Below are 18,028 nucleotides of genomic sequence, written 5' to 3'. Positions count from 1 at the left end.
GTCCGGCACTCACTAGTGAGATGACCCCAGTACCTCAGTTCAAAATGCAGAAATCACCGGTCTTCTGTGTCCTTCGCGCTGGGAGTTAGAGACTGGAGGTGTTCCTATTCGGCCATCTTGCTCCGCCCCCACAACCTTTCCTTAACAAGTCTTTCCATTCGTGTAACCTACCTTCTTCCCTCTTGCTGCAATTAGGAACCATTTGTTCTTATTGTTCTTCAAGAAAGATGTAGAATGTTTGAGCAACTTCTTCCTGATTTTAATGTCTTTGCATTTATGATACCTATCACAGTGTTTTACTTAAATTTGCATTTTTGGTTTTTGCTTTTTTTTTTTTTTTCCTTTTGAGACAGAGTTTCGCTCTTGTTGCCCAGGCTGGAGTGCAGTGGCCCGATCTTGGCTCACTGCAACCTCTGCCTCCTGGGTTCAAGCAATTCTCCTGCCTCAGCCTCTCAAGTAGCTGGAACTACAGGCACCTGCCACCAAACCTGGCTAATTTTTTATATATATATTTTTAGTAGAAATGAGGTTTCACCATGTTGCCCAGGTTAGTCTTGAACTCCTGACCTCAAGTGATCTGCCTGCCTCGGCTTCCCAAAGTGCTGGGATTACAAGCATGAGCCACTGCTCCCGGCCTTAAATTAGCATTTAAATGGATGAATACTTAATATAGATTTCATTGCCCTTTACTTTTTTTTATTATGGTTAAAGAAACATATAACATGAAATCTACCTTCTTAAATTTTTAAGTATACACTACAGTATTGTTAACTATATGCTTAGTGTTGTGCAGCAGATATCTGGAACGTTTTTGTCTTGCATGACTGAAATTCTATGCCCACTGAACAGCAACTGCCATTCCTCCTTGCCTCCAATGCTTGGCAACCAGCATTCAACTTTCTGCTTCTAAGAGTATGACTAGTTTAGGTACCTCTTAAGTGGAATTTTGCTATAGTTCTCCTACTGTCATTGCCCTTTACTTTTACCTCAACGAAATCATTTAGATTCAATGTAGAACATAAAATTAATAATAGAACATAAAGAATAAACTAAGTTTTTCACACCCCATTTAAACATCAAATTAAATAATATGCTGAAAGAATAAGGTGTGTGTTTTTACAACTCTCGCAATTTTAAACCTGTATTAATATATCTTAGAAATGAGTTGACCTTGAGCTACACTACAATGCTAACCTCTCAAAAGCTTATAGTCACCGTAGTCCTCAGATCTTTCCTAAGGAACGTAACATTTTGACACAGAAGAGTCCTTGCATTTTAGCTTTTGACAAAATCTCAAACAGTCTGTTAACCAGACTACCATCAGCATCATCAGAAATGGGGATAAGTAAAGGCTTTGGTGTGTGGGACCAGGGGGCTGATAAAACCTAAGAATGGAGTAAGAAATGGAGTAAAACTCAATGACGCCTATAGGCCATATTACTTGGTAATACAAAAAAAATGCATGTTTGACCCAATAACATGACATTAAAAACTATATAGTTTGATAATACTTGGACAAATTTTGAAATGATAGATAACATGAATTTTTTTCTAGAATCAAATACAACAAACTGCATTTGCCTTTGAAGAGTGAGATTATTAAGGGATATTAGGTATATAAAGGGAATTCAATTATCAAGAGAAACATTTACACTTTATACTTTATTGTTTATTTACTTTTGCACTTATTTTGATTTATAGGTAAAAAATTAAAATATTTAAAGCTCTCTTCAATAGACAAAATTTTTTTTTTAAACATAGCACTTTTACCTACATTTAGTACTTTTTTTGTTTCAGGGTTTAAAACATAAAATGTTTTGAAACAGATTTGCTAATTTTTATTATTGATGGTCTGAAACGTTTGCTCTTAGAAGAATGTTAGTGAACGAGATTTATCTTATCAAATTCTATGAGTTAGCTGCTGCAACACAGAGCACCCCAAAATTTAGTTGCTTAAAGCAGCAACCATAATTCTGTGGGTAAACTATTTGGCTTGGCCTCAGCTGGGCGGTTTTTGTGGTCTGTGCCAGGCTGGGCTGACCGCAGCTGGGCTCTCTCAGTGCGGCCATGGTCAGCTGCCAGGATGACTAGGAATGAGTCAGTTAGTCTAGGATGGTCTCTCTTGGAAGGGCTTATGTCTGCTCCATATGATCTCTTCCTCCTACAGGCTACCACAGCCTTGTTCACCTAAGGGTCCATCAGGGTTCCAAGAGATGGAGCAGAAGCAGGCCAGGCCTCTCAAGGCTCAGAATTGGCCAACAACATCACTTTCACCACATTCTAGGCTAAAGCAACTCACAGGGCCAGCCCAGGTTCAAGGGATGGGGAAATAGACTCTGCCACTTGATGGAAGGAGTTGCAGAGGCACATTACAAAGAGGCATGTCTACAAAGGAAGGAAAAATTGCAGCCATTATTATCAAAAAATCTACAATACACGACCTCATGCTACCCCAAAAATATGTGACTAACCGGTGGAATAACTTTGTGGGAATCCGAAATAGATCACTTTTCTTGACATTTGCCCATATAATTGTCTTTATTTTACTGGTACAATATAAGCAATTATTCAATGAGTAAAACTAATTAATACTCTAGATATAGCTTCCTTTTAATGGTAACAGCTAACACTGGCTATGAAGCATTTGCTATATGCCAGGCAATGTCCTAAAGCACAATATGTCATATCACAAAAGTAGGTGGTGGTTAGGGTTTGGAGTCTGGAGCCCAACTTGGTTTGAATCCCTATGTTAGTATTTATTAGCTGTGTGACCTTGGGCAAGTGAATTAACCTTATTGTGCTTCCATTTTCTACCTATAAAATGGGCTGATAATAAACTTACATAACTCATAAGATTGACATGATGATTAGATTTAATCTGTGTTAAGTGCTGGTAACAATACCTAGTGTATGATAAGGGTTATATAGCTGTCAGCTCTTGTTGTTATTGTCATCATCATCATCATCATCCCCCTCACAATAACCCTGTGATGGTTAATTTTGTGTGTCATGCATGACTAATACAAACTCTGTGAGGTAGCTTCTATTATTATCTCCATTTTACAGAGAAGAACATTGAAGTTCAGGCAGACCGACCAAAGTCACAAAGGCAAGATGTGGCAGGGCCCTCATTCAAGCCCAGGCAGCTGTTTCGAGTCTGGGCTTTTCATGCCCTGCAACACTGCCATGCCATTTAATAGTACGTTCCAGAATAGTTGTCTACAGGTCAAACATATACAGGTCATGTTCTTTTTCCCCCCGTGGTCAGCATTTCAGAAGAGCTTTATTTTCCCCACTACTTAGTTTGCAGCTGAGCAGATAGATATAAGAGGTAGCTATATGTACAGAAAGAACTCTGACATGCAATGAACTTAACTCCTACATGCAAAGTACAGAGTTACACACTTGCAGACATCTCATTTTATCTTCACAGGTAACCCATTAGGTATGTATTATCCCCATTTTATAGACTAGGACACCGAGACTGCTCTTGTCCAGCATCACAAAGAATGGGTCTACCTCCAAAGCTTTTTCTGCTAGGCAGAATTACTAAATTAAATGTAGAGAGATTCTATCACAAACACTTTTGTAAAGTGAATCCGTAATAATAATTACCTAATTTGTTTGTTGAGGAAAGGCAGAGGGTCTCACTTCTTAAAAAGTGACTTCATGGTTAAAAACTCTGATGAATGATTCTGTTCTCTTCACTTCCAGAGGAGATTTGTACCCTAGTTATCGCTGAGACTTTCCCTGAAGATGCAGGGATCTTTACATGTTCAGCAAGAAATGATTACGGATCAGCAACCAGCACTGCCCAGCTGGTTGTCACCTCAGGTATGTGAGGAGTGAAAACAACAACTGGGTTCTGTTCCCCAGCACCAGTGTGGTTGGTCACAGCAGAAAGGGACTGTCCCGGCCAGGTGTGGTGGCTCATGCCTCTAATCCCAGCACTTTGGGAGGCCAAGGCAGGCGGATCATTTGAGGTGAAGAGTTCGAGACCAGCCTGGCTAACGTGGTGAAACCCTGTCTCTACTAAAAATACAAAAATTAGCCAGGTATGGTGGTGTGTGCCTGTAATCCCAGCTACTCTGTTGGCTGAGGCAGGAGAACCACTTGAACCCAGAAGGTGGAGGTGGCAGTGAGCCGAGGTCGTCCCACTGCACTCCAGCCTGGGTGACAGAGTGAGACTCTGTCTAAAAAAAAAAGAAAAGAAAAGAAAGGGACTGTCCCAGGAAGAGAGCTCAGCTCAGCCTTCCGGAATGCTGGCCACTCCAGGAGTCACCCTAACAATCTAAGTTTCATGGTGGAACAAAGGCTTTAGGGGAGGGGAGGAGAGGGAGTGAGGTGGAGATGATCAACAAAAAGATAATGATCGTGTAGCAACTGAACACACATGGAGCTTTCTTTAACATCGTGCAGTCTTGGTCTTGGAAACGATGGAGCTGGTTTCCTAACATCCTCCTGCTAACCTAGAATCATATTCACATTGGAAAGTCACCTCTACATCAGAGGTACAGTCACTTTCTCAGCAGTGCCAACACATGAGATCTGGAGATACTTGTACAAATAAGCCATTGTCCAATCCACTACTGAAACTTCGGAAAAGGTAATACAAGATAAGCCTTCTTGTATAAAATGTAATACAAGATAAACCCAGAGAAGCTGTAAAGGCCTTCAAACTCAAATTTCATTGATAGTGTATGTCAGTGATAGTATGTAACTAATATGAAAAAGAAAGTAATGTATTATTGAAGCCAGTTTTCAAAAATACATGAATATTTTCTAAACTCAAAAACTTACCACTAGGGAAGGGAATGTGAAAAAGTTTTTTCTTTTTCTTTTCTTTTATTTTTATTTGACTGTTTTCTACAGTTACTAATGAGCATTAGCTTACTTTAATTGCCTCATCTCTGCCATTCATCTTAAAGATATTTTTAAAATATGTTTTTGACCAAGCCCGGCACATAATGTACATAGTAGAGAATCAATAAATGGGTCATTCGTTGAATGATACAGACTTGGAGATAACAACTGAATTGTACTTGGATTCCTTCAGAAGAGCAAGAACTTGATGCTAGGTGGCAGCAGAGACACAACCAAAACTTATTTAGGGACCTTAGAGTGGCAATTGTAAATGCTTTTTCATCTTAATTACGAACAGAAATGGGAGAATCATCTTAAATGGGAAATGGTTTCTATGAAAGACTACTGTAAGTGCTGAAAGAAACCTAAGTGTCAGGATCGGAGTTACAGAGCAAGGCAAGGAGGACCTCAGCATTTTGATTTCGAGTTGGCTTCAACACTGTCCCGTCAAATGGCCATAGCAGGAGTACAGTGCTTAAATAATATGGCCAAAACCCTGGGCTCTATGAGTCTGAGTGGCAAAAATTTGTGTGTAGTATTTTCCATTTGTTTCTGCGGTATATCTGCTATAGGTCAAACATAATCAACAAATATTTTATTTTTGAACTTTTTGTTTACCTCAATAAGCATTTTTGAGTGCGTGCCAGGAGCTCTGCTGGGCTCTGGGCAAGGTGCAGAATCTAAAAAAGACGTGATCTCAAGATGCTTTTAGCCCATTGAGGGCAACAAATAAAAATCTCTTTCATACTGAGTTATAGTTGGAGCAATCATCTAATATGGAAAAAAAATACTTTTATGAGATGATGAAATTTTACTTGGACTCTGAGCTTTGCTTCCCTGGCTTTAGATGAATATCCACATAAAACCTTTACAGCTTGAGCCAATTTGAGTAATGACAGCTAGGATTTTCAGTCGGGCCCGTGGACCAAAACGTGAGAGGACAAAGCATTATTAGTTGATACTGTTTGTGTTGTCATGTTTTATTTTTTTTATTTTTTGGCCAAGTTCTATCTTTAGCTCTTGTTTGAAATTTTTAGGATTCGGTAGCTGGGTTCCCCACATGTGAGCTCAGTCAGGAAATGAGACGGTAGCACTCATTCAAAACAAGCTTGAAAGAACCAGGCCCTCCAGCTGGCAGTGCTTCTGCAGCAGAGGAGGGCAGCACAATCACCTCTCCTTTAAAACTTCACACAACACAGGGATTCTCAGAAGACTCTGACAGTGTGAAATCACTTGTTGAACTAGTAGCATCTTCTTATGTTTTTCCTCTTTCCCCTTCCTCAGCCAACACGGAAAACTGTAGTTATGAGTCAATGGGAGAATCCAACAATGATCACTTCCAGCACTTTCCACCTCCCCCTCCAATCTTGGAGACAAGTTCCTTGGAATTGGCTTCAAAGAAACCATCTGAGATGCAGCAGGTGAACAACCCTGAGTTAGGCCTGAGCAGGGCAGCCCTTCAAATGCAATTCAATTCTGCTGAGAGGGAAACGAACGGAGTCCATCCTAGCCATGGAGTAAATGGCCTGATTAACGGCAAAGCTAACAGTAATAAATCTGTTCCAACACCAGCTGTCCTGCTTTCACCCACTAAGGAGCCACCACCTCTGCTTGCCAAACCAAAACTGTGAGTATTTCTGCATGGTTTTATAATAATTTCCATACCCCTGTTACATTTCCTTTCTGGTGAGAAAAAACTTTTGCCTGGACTCAACTATGTGGCAAATTGTCCTTGACTCATGTGACCTTTGCTGCCAAGCGGTATCCTTCAACAATAGCAGAGACACCTAAAAATAAAGAAGGGAAATGAAAAGCTTAGTGAAATCTGCCCTTTGCTGAAAGCTGTGACTGGTTACGGCTATGAAAATATCTGTGCCCGGTGTGGGCTTCCAACATACAGCTAAGGATGTAGCCACTCCCTGGAGGCCATGGAAAAGGGGGATCTACTTTGAGCCCTTTATTAAAAGCATTTGCAAAAGTGGGTGTAAGTACTTTACATTTGTTACTTTAAATATTAAGTAGCAGTACGGAGGTCTGATATAGACAAGCAGGGAAAGACTAAAAGCTGAGGCTGGAAATTCAGGGTGCAGATCCTGGCAGGGCAATGAAACCGGAGGTAAGCAGGCTTGTGGGCAAGAAGAGCGCCTTTCACAACACAGGCTACTTGGCTTGGAATTCCATGGAACTGCGTATTTCCATGAATACCATCTTCACTGTTGATGTCCATTATTTTCTTAGGATGATAAAACTTGCATGAGCTGTTTCCATTGGCAACGCACAGCAGAGAGTTGTTATGAATGGAGCCATTACAATGTCAGAGAGGCAGAAATAAATTCTCTCAAACGGTTCTATCATAGCACAACAGACCCTGAATTACTGCCCTGTCAGAGGTCAGTGGAAATGTAAGAGTCATAGTGAAAGTGTATGTACTCTATGAGGTCACATTCCCATGAGAATGTATTTGCCAGAACTTAGGAAAGCCCCTTCTATTTACCCGTATGTGATGTTTTTGATTTGAGGCAGGGAGGGCTTCTTTGGGAGTTATTTTTTATTTCCCTAGCATTGAACAGCCTCCCCTTTTCTCTCTGTGATCAGTTCATTTGTTAGAAATGTTAGAATGTAAAAGATATTTGAATTAGATTAACACCTTACCTTTGTACATCACTTAATTGTTTACTGAGTGATTTCATGAACAACATTAGACTAATCAAATGACAAAAGCAGTCAAAAGAATACCTTAAGTTAACAAATGGTCAAACAATTTTATAAAACTAGACTTCTGGACAATCTTGTGTTGCAGATTCAAAAATCTATCTATTGCTACCCTCTATTTAATTTTGCATTGTGTTCTGGCTCTCTTTTAAGACAGTAGGGCTACTCACTAAGCTTGTACACAATAGCGTGAAAGGTGTTGGTGAACATTTAATACCTATGCGCCATCTCCATTCAGAGGCTGAACAGGTATAATAAGCTAAAAAATGGTGGCCTTAAAAGAGATTTATGCTCTTGTAGCAGCAGCCCATAAAATTAATTGCCACTGCTGACTTCTTTCATGTTTGCATTTTGAATATGTATTTGCAGTGCTTTTAATGAAACAAGGGACCTGCTCTCCAGGGAGAGAAAGGGCAAATGTGTTGAATGACTAGGACTTGACTGTGGTCTTGATTAAGTAAAGTCTGTCTACTCTAATGGGTATCATAAATTGCATGTAAATCACAGGAGGAGCAAACATGAGGAGCTGTTAAGAGGCATCTACAGCCCTTCTTATCTCAGGAGTTTGAACAACTCTGCAGCTTTTAGTTCTGCTTTGCAGCCACGTTAATGGATATGGCAAGGGGGTAGTATCTACAGAATGCAGACAAAACAACTTCGTGTTCATTAAGAGGATGACAGCTTAAGCACAAGTTTAAAGAACATCAGGATTTGCTTATGAGTGAGATTTTTCAATACAAAATAAGATGCAGAAAAAATGGACTTAAATGTGTGAGGCCCAAATAAATGGGTTATTCTCCCTTCATGAGGAAATTTAAGGGAAAAAGCAGAACACCTAAACACAAAGCCCCACAGCTTAGAAACAACATTTACTTGTACTAGGTTTTCCCACTGCTTTTTTTTTTTTTCCTTCAAATCTTCATGTGTTTAAACATATTCTTCCGGCATCACTTGATTTTTGTTTTTCTGTGTTGCAGATTTACCTGCCATTTAACTAGGTAGAAAATAATATGTGATAATGCCTTTTAAATATATATTTTTAAATTTTCTTATGATGTAGAATATGTTATTGGATTTTATTACAAAATCAATGGATGCTTGATGTGACAATTCAAACAACACAAAGGCTATTAAAGTTTACACTCTCTGCTTCCCTTCCTCCAGCCTACCCTTCTGAAAGATGTGGCATCGTGTATTATCAGAGCCTTTTCTTTTTTTTTTATTATACTTTAAGTTCTAGGGTACAAGTGCACAACGTGCAGGTTTGTTACATATGTATAGTTGTGCCACGTTGGTGTGCTGCACCCATCAACTCGTCAGCACCCATCAACTCATCATTTACATGAGGTGTAACTCCCAATGCCATCCCTCCCCCCTCCCCCCTCCCCACAATAGACCCCGGTGTGTGATGTTCCCCTTCCCGTGTCCAAGTGATCTCATTGTTCAGTTCCCACCTATGAGTGAGAACATGCAGTGTTTGGTTTTCTGCTCTTGCGATAGTTTGCTGAGAATGATGGTTTCCAGCTGCATCCATGTCCCTACAAAGGACACGAACTCATCCTTTTTTATGGCTGCATAGTATTCCATGGTGTATATGTGCCACATTTTCTTAATCCAGTCTATCAGAACCTTTTCTAAAAAAGGTTTTTTCAGTGTTCTCAAAGTTGTATTATTGATAGAGAAATGCTGTTGAATGACATCTGCAAATAATTTAGAACAGCATCTGAGTTATTGATCATGAATGACTATAGGTAACTGCCAAGTGAAATTCTTACACATTCATTTTTTTCTTTTCATTCATTGTGGGGAAAGGTGATGTTTTATTTGCCTCATATGGTCAGCAGTGAAAAACTATGATTTGCTCAAATCTTATTTTCATCTGTCTATGATTTGATTTTCTTTCACAAAAGGAAAGGCTTATATGTGGTGGCATTATGGCACTTTGTGCATCTTCATCATTTGTAAACAAACTAATAGGAAACAATTTGGAGGGTACAAGTAATAGGAACTAGAATATTTACTCTCGCAATGAATCTGAAAATGGTGTCTGATGTGTCAGATGTCTGGGGGGAAAAAGATCATTTTCAGAAAAAAAAAAACAAACTCTGAATTTTTTTTTTTTTCTGCCTTGTATAGCTCCAATACTGATTGTGGGAAAAGAAAGACAAATTCAAGAATGAAACAAAAACCTAGAAAGGTCATGAGCTCTTTTCTCTAACTAGGCCCAGCTCCCACCCTGTACTGTCCAACAGAAGTCCTCACCAACAGACTCACAGCCATCCCAGACCTCCAGCCCAGTCCATGGTACCGCTCATAAAGTGGAGATTCCTGGTCCAGTCTGTGGTACCGCTTATAAATTAGGGGTTCCTGGCCCAGTCTGTGGCACCTCTCATGAAGTGGGGGTTCCTGGCTTAGTATCGTGGAGGCATCCACCTCAGCTCCTACATCTGCCTTTGTTTCTAACACACTGCCTCAAGTATAAGTGGAAGATAATTACATGTAGGCCATTTGGTGAGTCCCAGATGTCCTGCACGCTGGATTTGTGCAATGCCTTACCACCTTCTGTGGGACTGTGAAGTGTGCTTAATCGCTGCATAAGAAAAAATTAATGGCGCTATCTCTGCAACTCAGTGGTTGACACTCATAATCTTTGATCACAGCTTGAAAGAAGCAACACAATGCTTAAGTCAAAATCTTAACAGGAGGAAAAAAGGGAATGAGCATAAACCTAACTTATACACTATTCCTTGGTTCCTCGCTGCCCTGTCATTACAAATGATGCCTGAAGATTCAAAATAAAAGTAGGGTTCACTGTAAAAATCTCTGCTTCTCTTTATACCTACCAAGAAACAGTCCTTCAAAAGATGGACACGCACGGAATCCCTAGAAATAAACTCCGAAGGGAAACCTGTGAATGGCAAAATGTAGTAGGCGATTTGCCAAGCATATAGAAAGGCATGGTCGTGTTTTTCCGCTGAGCTCACCTCCTATAGCAGACCAAGTAATATATAAATAACAATATGCTACTTTCAAAACCCTTTTGTTACTTCGTTTTTTATCTTCTTTCTTTGTCTTGTGGGAGAAAGGTGGGACTTTAAGCCTGTAGACAGCAAAATGAGAACTCCAAAGGGAGGTTACTGAAGGGTGATGCGCTGGGCAAGTCGTTATCCCAGGACAGATCAGCAGATAAAATGATGCTTATTTGTTACTCTAGTGCCAAAAATATGTGCATTGCCGTAAAAGTCTGTGTCCTTTTGCCTGGGAGAATAATAATGAAATGATTATTAAGTGTTTACATGCTAAAGCAACAGCTCCCCTTGCTCCGATTCTTACTACATGCTCTTACCCCAGTCTCTAAAGAAGAAACAGTATTATGATTTTCTATCTTAAAAGAGTAAAATGATTTCAGGCTGAATCAACCTTTTCAAAATTACTGCATTTTACAACCTTTGCTTTTCTCTTCTTCCTTTCTCTCACTCCCACCCTTAGATACCCTATTGTTCTGCAAATCCTGTCTCCAGGGAAAGATATATCCTATAAACTCATTCACGTTAAGCTGTTAGGAATTGTTAGTGTCACCTCAGTCCAGTTCTAGGCTAACAGAAAGATATCTTAATAAGCAATAATAAGCACTGCAGAAAATGAGGAAAATACCATTTCATGAGATGATGTGTTTGAGAGATAGAAGAGGAGGAACTAGCAGCCTTTATCATTCTCTTTATTAGTGAGATTTTCTATATTTGGAAATTCCTGATGGGTTTCCTCCACAATCCTAGACACAAATTGAAGTACAAGTTGTTCGCTTGCCTGGAATGTTCCACTCCCCAGAATGTTCCGCCTCTAATGGCTGGCTGTTACTTGTCTTTCAAATCTCAGCTTAATGTCACCATTTCCCTGACCACCCAGTATAAAGTAGCCAGCCAGCCATGTTCCAATAACTCATCCTCATTAATTACCACAAAGCCCTTAATTATTTCTGATAGTTACTTGCTTTTCATTTTTTTTAATTGCTCCCTGCCTCCAATATTGTAATGTAGCTTTCTGAGAATGGGAACCCTGACTGTCTTATTGCATTGCTCTTTCACTAGGACCCTAGAACAAATAGTAGATGCTCATCAATATTTTTTGAATGAAGCAAAAGCAGAACAAGAAAGAGGAAAAGAAAGATAGGCTGGAGAACAATGGAGTAATGATGCAATCTTAGCTAATTGCAACCTCTGCCTCCTGGGTTCAAGTCATTCTCCTACCTCAGCCTCCCGAGTAGCTGGGATTATAGGCGCCCGCCACCATGCCTGGCTAATTTTTGTGTTTTTAGTAGAGACGGGGTTTCACCATATTGTCCAGGCTGATCTCGAACTCCTGACCTCAGGAGATGCACCCACCTCAGCCTCCCAATGTGCTGGGATAACAGGTGTGAGCCACCGTGCTCAGCTGATCTGCCTTTCACCTAGATATACCATAGGACTTCTATTTTCAAACCCCATCAACTCCAGAGTTTTCCCACGTTACAGTACTCTTCCAACTGACATCATTTATCTTGTAAACCGAATGAGTATGAAGAATTAAATAAGAATCTCATGGGATAGAATTACATTAGAAAAGTTTGTCCAAGTTACTTAATTTGGGAACCCTTTCAACTCCTTCTTCATTTCTTCTGTGTTCTCATTTGATTAGCATCTTAATTTAAAACATTATGAAAAATGAGACATTCGGAAGGACTAGGAGGACATTTTCACCCTCTAGTACATACTTGCAATGTCAGTTGGCCACAGTGCAATCAAACTGCTATTTCAAGGTGTGTGTACTTGACATGTTAACACCCCATCAGATGCCAGACTTGTAATGAAGGGCCAAGAGCTTCTGTGCTACTCCCTTCCTGTCCTGTTTATGTTGGACTGCAGCTTCAACTCCAATGTGTGGCTTTGGCAATGGAACTTAAAAAGTTGAACATTATCCCGTCCTTCGACCTCTACTAGTTAGGGTTCAAGATCTCACTATATTACTGTTTGACGTTAGAATACAAATGGTTTCCTAGGTTCTATTCTAATGTAAACCTTACTTGGTTGATTGAAAAGCAAAGCAAAATAAAAACAAAAAAGGCAAAGAGAAGGTAAGCAAAAACAAGTTGGGGCAAAGTAACTAACAATAGGTCAAAGAAATGTAATCATTGAATGTACATAAATGTATTTTAAAATCTAGCACACTATTTTTTCTTAACCAGTATTTCTAATTTTTTTGCATGTCTGCAATCTGTAGACTTAAATTATCCGTAATTTCTATGGAATTTCATTTATATTCAGTTAGCTAGCCATTACTTTCATTTCTTTTCAATTTTCTTTTTTTTTTTTTGGTCTAGGTAATACACAGTTAAAGTATAAAGAAATATATGCACTGAAAAGTCTGCCTCTCAGACTCAGTAACCAGTTGTCACTGTCTTGTGTATCCGGCCAGGGATTGTTTACATGCCTATCAAGCAAATATATTTATATATATATATATATAATGTGTATTTTTTCTTTTATTTTTAGATAAGTTTCCCTACACACTGCATATGCTGTTCTGCACCTTTTGCCTTTTCTTTTTAGCAATAGATTTTAGACATGTTTCATGTGAATAATTAAAAAGTCTTATTTTTAAGTGATTGTATATATTTACTGTATAATTGATTGATAATTCCTTTCTCTATCGTTGCCAATCTAATTTTTTTTTTTTTGGAGTCTCGCTCTCTTGCCCAGGCTGGAGTGCAATGGCATGATCTCAGTTCTCTGCAAACTCTGCCTCCTGGGTTCAAGTAATTCTCCTGCCTCAGCCTCCTAAGTAGCTGGAATTACAGGCGTGCGCCACCACACCTGGCTAATTTTTGTATTTTTAGTAGAGACAGGGTTTCACCATGTTGGTCAGACTGGTCTCAAACTCCCGACCTCGTGATCCACCCCTCTTGTCTTCCCAAAGTGCTGGGATTATAGGCATGAGCCACTGCTCCCGGCCACCAGTCTAATTTTTAATGATCTAAGTAATTATCAACAGTATTCTCTTTTTTTGAGAAAGAATCTTGCTCTGTCACCTAGGCTGGAGTGCAATGGCACAATCTCAGCTCACTGCAACCTCCATCTCCCAGGTTCAAGTGATTCTCCTGCTTCAGCCTCCCAAGTAGCTGGGATTACAGGCACCCACCATCATGCCTGGTTATTTTTTGTATTTTTGTAGAGATGGGGTTTCACGTTGTTGGCCAGGCTGGTCTTAAACTCCTCACCTCAGGTGATCTGCCTGCCTCAGTCTCCCCAAGTCCTAGAATTATAGGTGTGAGCCATCATGCCCAGTCACAAGTAATCTTTAAAAAAGTTTTTCTTGTATTTTAGGTTCAGGGACACATGTGTACATTTATTATATATTTGCCTGTCACAGGGGTTTGATGTACAGATAATTTCGTCACCCGGGTAATACAATTTTTCTGATCCTCTCCCTCCTCCCACTGTCCACCCTCAAGCAGGCCTCAGTGTCTGTTGTTCCCCTCCCAGTTTCCATGTGTTCTTGTTGTTAAGCTCCCACTTCTGAGTAAGAATATGTGGTATTTGTTTTTCTGTTCCTGTGTTAGTTTGCTTAGGATCATGGCCTCCAGCTTTATCCATGTTGCTGGGAAAGACATGATCTTGTTCCTTTATGTGGCTGCATAGTATTCCATTGTGTGTATGTACCACATTTTCTTTATCCAGTCTACCATTGATGGGCATTAGGTTGATTCCATGTCTGTGCTATTCTGAATAGCAGAACATCATTCATCTCCTCACTGTTTGTTAAACATCTGCAAAATGTTGGGTAATGTGGAGTGCTGAAAACACAAAGATGAAAGAGACAAGAGCAGTGTACCTTTGAATAGTCTATAACCTAGTGATCTCTACAATGATTTTGGCAAGAATGTGAACATACACACACATATACACAAAATTCTACACATCTTTCAGCATCATACAAATTTTGTAGAAGAATGGCCAATCTCTAAATTAGATTCAGTGCAATCCAATTGCCTTCTCTTCCCACTTTAATGTTTGGAAGATACATCATTCAGTTTTTGATTCTGAAGATTTAATATGCACCAGCTTCCATTTCTGGTTAAGTGGTTTTCATTATCCACAAAGGCTAGTCAAATAACAAAGCAATTTAGTAGTGGCAAAAGTATAAAGTAAGCACCAGAGGGGTCTTCAAAATATTAGGGAAGATAGAGCAGAAAGTCGTTGTTTTCAGTTTGTTGTTATAAAATTATACACACACGCTGAGTCACCAAACACACTGGAGGGTGATAAAGAACGTAGGAGTAGTCAGGGGTCCTAATTCTGCAGTACGTGGCTATGCGGGTATGGACTCTTCATAAATACAGTGTGATGATGACTTTGCATTTGCATTTCTCTTCCTCCTTTCTCTCACTCTCAGCCTTAGATACCCCCGACTGTTCCATAAATCTTGTCTTAAGAGAAAGGCATATCCTATAAACTCATTCATACTAAGGTATTTGCATTAGCAGTGTTGGTCTTGGATCACTTTGCAAACAACCCTTCCCTGAAAATGAAAAGCCCAATCAAGGAGCTTCCTGAAGTATAAAAGTATTTTAACTAAGGAATAACATTTTGGTGCATTCATCCTCATGATTTTTTTAATGTAAATACTGGCTCTGACACAGTGCCGCATTCTTAGATATTAGGCTAATTGTGCTTTGCTGTGTTAGTCTCTTGGCGAATGTAATGTTTAATTACATTTCCAGAAGAAAGCTGAGCTCTACTTTTATGATTAGGAGTCTTATTTGATGTCTAAAATATAATTGGAAATACTTGCAAATACCCTATCCGTGTTTGAAGTGGTACTCAATCATCCGTAAGAAATACCATATGTCCATTTCAAATATTAGGTGTTTTACATGAAGAAATACATGATGATAACAATATTTCTTCAACATATTTTCATTTTACCTAAGTGTGTATGAGAGCTATTTTAGTAATTACAAAGTAAGGTGTAGTCATCCCTACTGAGTAGAGACCTTTTATTTTAAAAGGGGGGTGGCTAAGCTCAGAGATAAGATGGAGCCACATATGCTCATAGATAAAGCTATAAATTTGATGGAAAATATGAACAATATAGTGTTAAGTGAAAATAGACAAAATGATATATGTAACTTAATGTCAATTTTATGAAAAAATAAAAAATAATACACTTTAACCAACTAAAATGTATATTATATATTAGAAGGAAATACACCAAAATGTAACCAGTAGTTCTTTGAGTGCTGGAAATTTGGGCAGATTGTATCTTCTCATTAACTATTCCTGATTTTCCAACTTTTCAACGATAATGCTTGCTTTTATAATTATAAAGTATTATTTTAAAATAAATGGGTACTTTTGATCCTTTCCCTTCCGTCCTCCTTCCTCCAGTAAACTTCAGTTCATCTGACTCTTCGTCATGGATGCTTCATGTTAAATAATAGTTGCTTGCTAAGTAAGCTTAATTTTGAGCACATTTGGAAATGGAATGCTCTGGCACTGAATGTTCCCACCTCCCCTGCTGGAGCTCCTTCTAGAAACCAGTGACCTTCAGGATTCCTTCAGGATTTTTAGAAGTCTTCCCTAGGAATCCTTCCCCAGAAAAATGTCCTATATTCCAAAATAACTTGAGTCCTCCGCAAACACTGTTTTCCAACAACACCTGCCCCCACCAAACAAAACTCTTATCCCTTTCATTGTACATCTGGGGTGTTGAAATGAATATTATATGAATAAGCTTTTTAAGTACATATGCATGTATGTATTTTCAAGACAGGGTCTCACTCTGCCACCCAGGATGGAGTGCAGTGGTCTGATCACAGCTCATTGCAACCTTGACTTCCCTGGGCCCAGGTGATCCTGCCTCAGCCTCCCAAGTAGCTGGCACTACAAGTGCACAACACCACACCCAGCTAATATTTTTGTTTTTTGTAGAGATGGAGTTTTGCCATTGTTGCCTAGTCTGGTGTCCAGCAATCTGCCTGCCTTGGCCCCTCAAAGAGTTGGGATTACAGACGTGAGCCACCACAGCTGGCCAATTTTAAAGCTAAAAGTAAACCAAATACTTTAAAGACCAACATTTACAGTATAATCCATACAAGGCAGGATGTATGAAAGTGGGGTGAAAACACAGAAAGTAGGATGAAAACTTTACCCTCAGAGAAAATGGTGAAGGAGAAAAGATGCGATGAAGGCAAGACAAAGATTTCAATTCAAATAACAAGAATGTCAGGAAAGTATGAGATGAAGGCATCTGCTGAAAGAGGAAAAACAGTGGTGGTAACTGTGGGTAATATTATGAAGCAAGAAGAAGGGGAGGAGAACTATGAGAGAGAAAGAATACCGAGAAAGGAATGTGTGTATTTCCTAGCAATCAAGAGAACCCATTTGAATTTCGAGAGCGTAAACCCACGTTCAATTCAGTGAGCATGGTTTCATGACTTTATTTCAGCAATAATGAGCACTGTGAAGAAACAGGACATATGTCATTGGCAGTACTGGCACAGTGGGGATGCTGGGGTGTTTAATTAGATGATCTTTGAGAAACATTACTGAGATTATCAGCCAAGCCATGTGTAGGTTCAGAAAAGGAAACAGATTCAACCAGATTACGGCTTGAGGGGAAAAGAGAAAGGAGTCAAGAAAATGGAAGTTACACCAAGAATGAAAATGGGGAATGTCAGACGAGAAAATATGGAGAGGGAGCAGTGGTTGTGACCAAATAAAGTTTAAAATCTTAAACTCTTTCCAAGTGATAAAAGAATGTAAGATGCATCTTTCCGAGTGGATGGTTTAAGTGGAAGTTAAGGTCACGGGAGCAGAGGAAGTGGTCAGGGAACCATGAAGCCAGGATGTTAGAAGAAACATTAACATGGATGGTGGCCAACAGTGATGGCAGAAAACCAAATGCTAAATAGTAAAGTCATTGAGAAAAGTGAGGAAATGACCAAGGTTGTTGGTGAAAAGCAGGCAAGAGAGAATGACTGTAGGTGGAGTGTACCAACTTCAAAAGAGGAGCAGATATTTCGTAGCGATGGCAAAACTCTTCTGAGAATTGCCTTGGGAAACAAGGACCCTGCAGAACCCTCCTTGCTCAGAAGGATACTGAGGAGGCTGGAGACATCATCTGGGAAAGCCAGGTTTCAGTTAAGACAAAGCATTTCCAAGGAAAAGGTTTGAGGAAGCAGAGAGTTTGATTAGAAACGGCCAAGGAATCCCATAGGCAATAGAAGAGATCTAGAATAGGGAATTCAAGGGACAATTAGAGAAGGAAGAGGAGGAGGAAGAAAGCTACAGTGCAGAGTTTTGCACTACAAACCTCTGGATGCTAGGGCAGATAAAGAAATTCTGTGTCAGCATTCCCTCTGTGTTGTGCTGAAGCACACTACTCTATACCGTCTATGCTGGGGAGAAAAAGCATC

General features: G+C 39.5%; 1 protein-coding gene across 4 annotated transcripts in view; it reads left to right on the top strand.

Moving 5' to 3' along the window:
• PALLD (palladin, cytoskeletal associated protein) overlaps positions 1-18,028 on the top strand; it is a 436,126-nt gene that overhangs the window by 214,961 nt on the left and 203,137 nt on the right. For all 4 annotated transcript variants that reach the window (XM_011959641.1, XM_011959640.1, XM_011959639.1 and 1 more), the window contains 2 exons: positions 3,715-3,834; positions 6,148-6,490. In XM_011959641.1, coding sequence (XP_011815031.1) covers positions 3,715-3,834; positions 6,148-6,490 — 463 coding nt within the window. The remainder of the gene's footprint in view (positions 1-3,714; positions 3,835-6,147; positions 6,491-18,028) is intronic.

Source organism: Colobus angolensis, unplaced genomic scaffold (genome assembly GCF_000951035.1).
Source record: "Colobus angolensis palliatus isolate OR3802 unplaced genomic scaffold, Cang.pa_1.0 Scaffold5, whole genome shotgun sequence".
NCBI lineage: Eukaryota > Metazoa > Chordata > Mammalia > Primates > Cercopithecidae > Colobus > Colobus angolensis.
The sequence above is the reverse complement of the archived record's forward strand: the minus strand, read 5'-3'. Positions and strand labels throughout refer to the sequence as shown.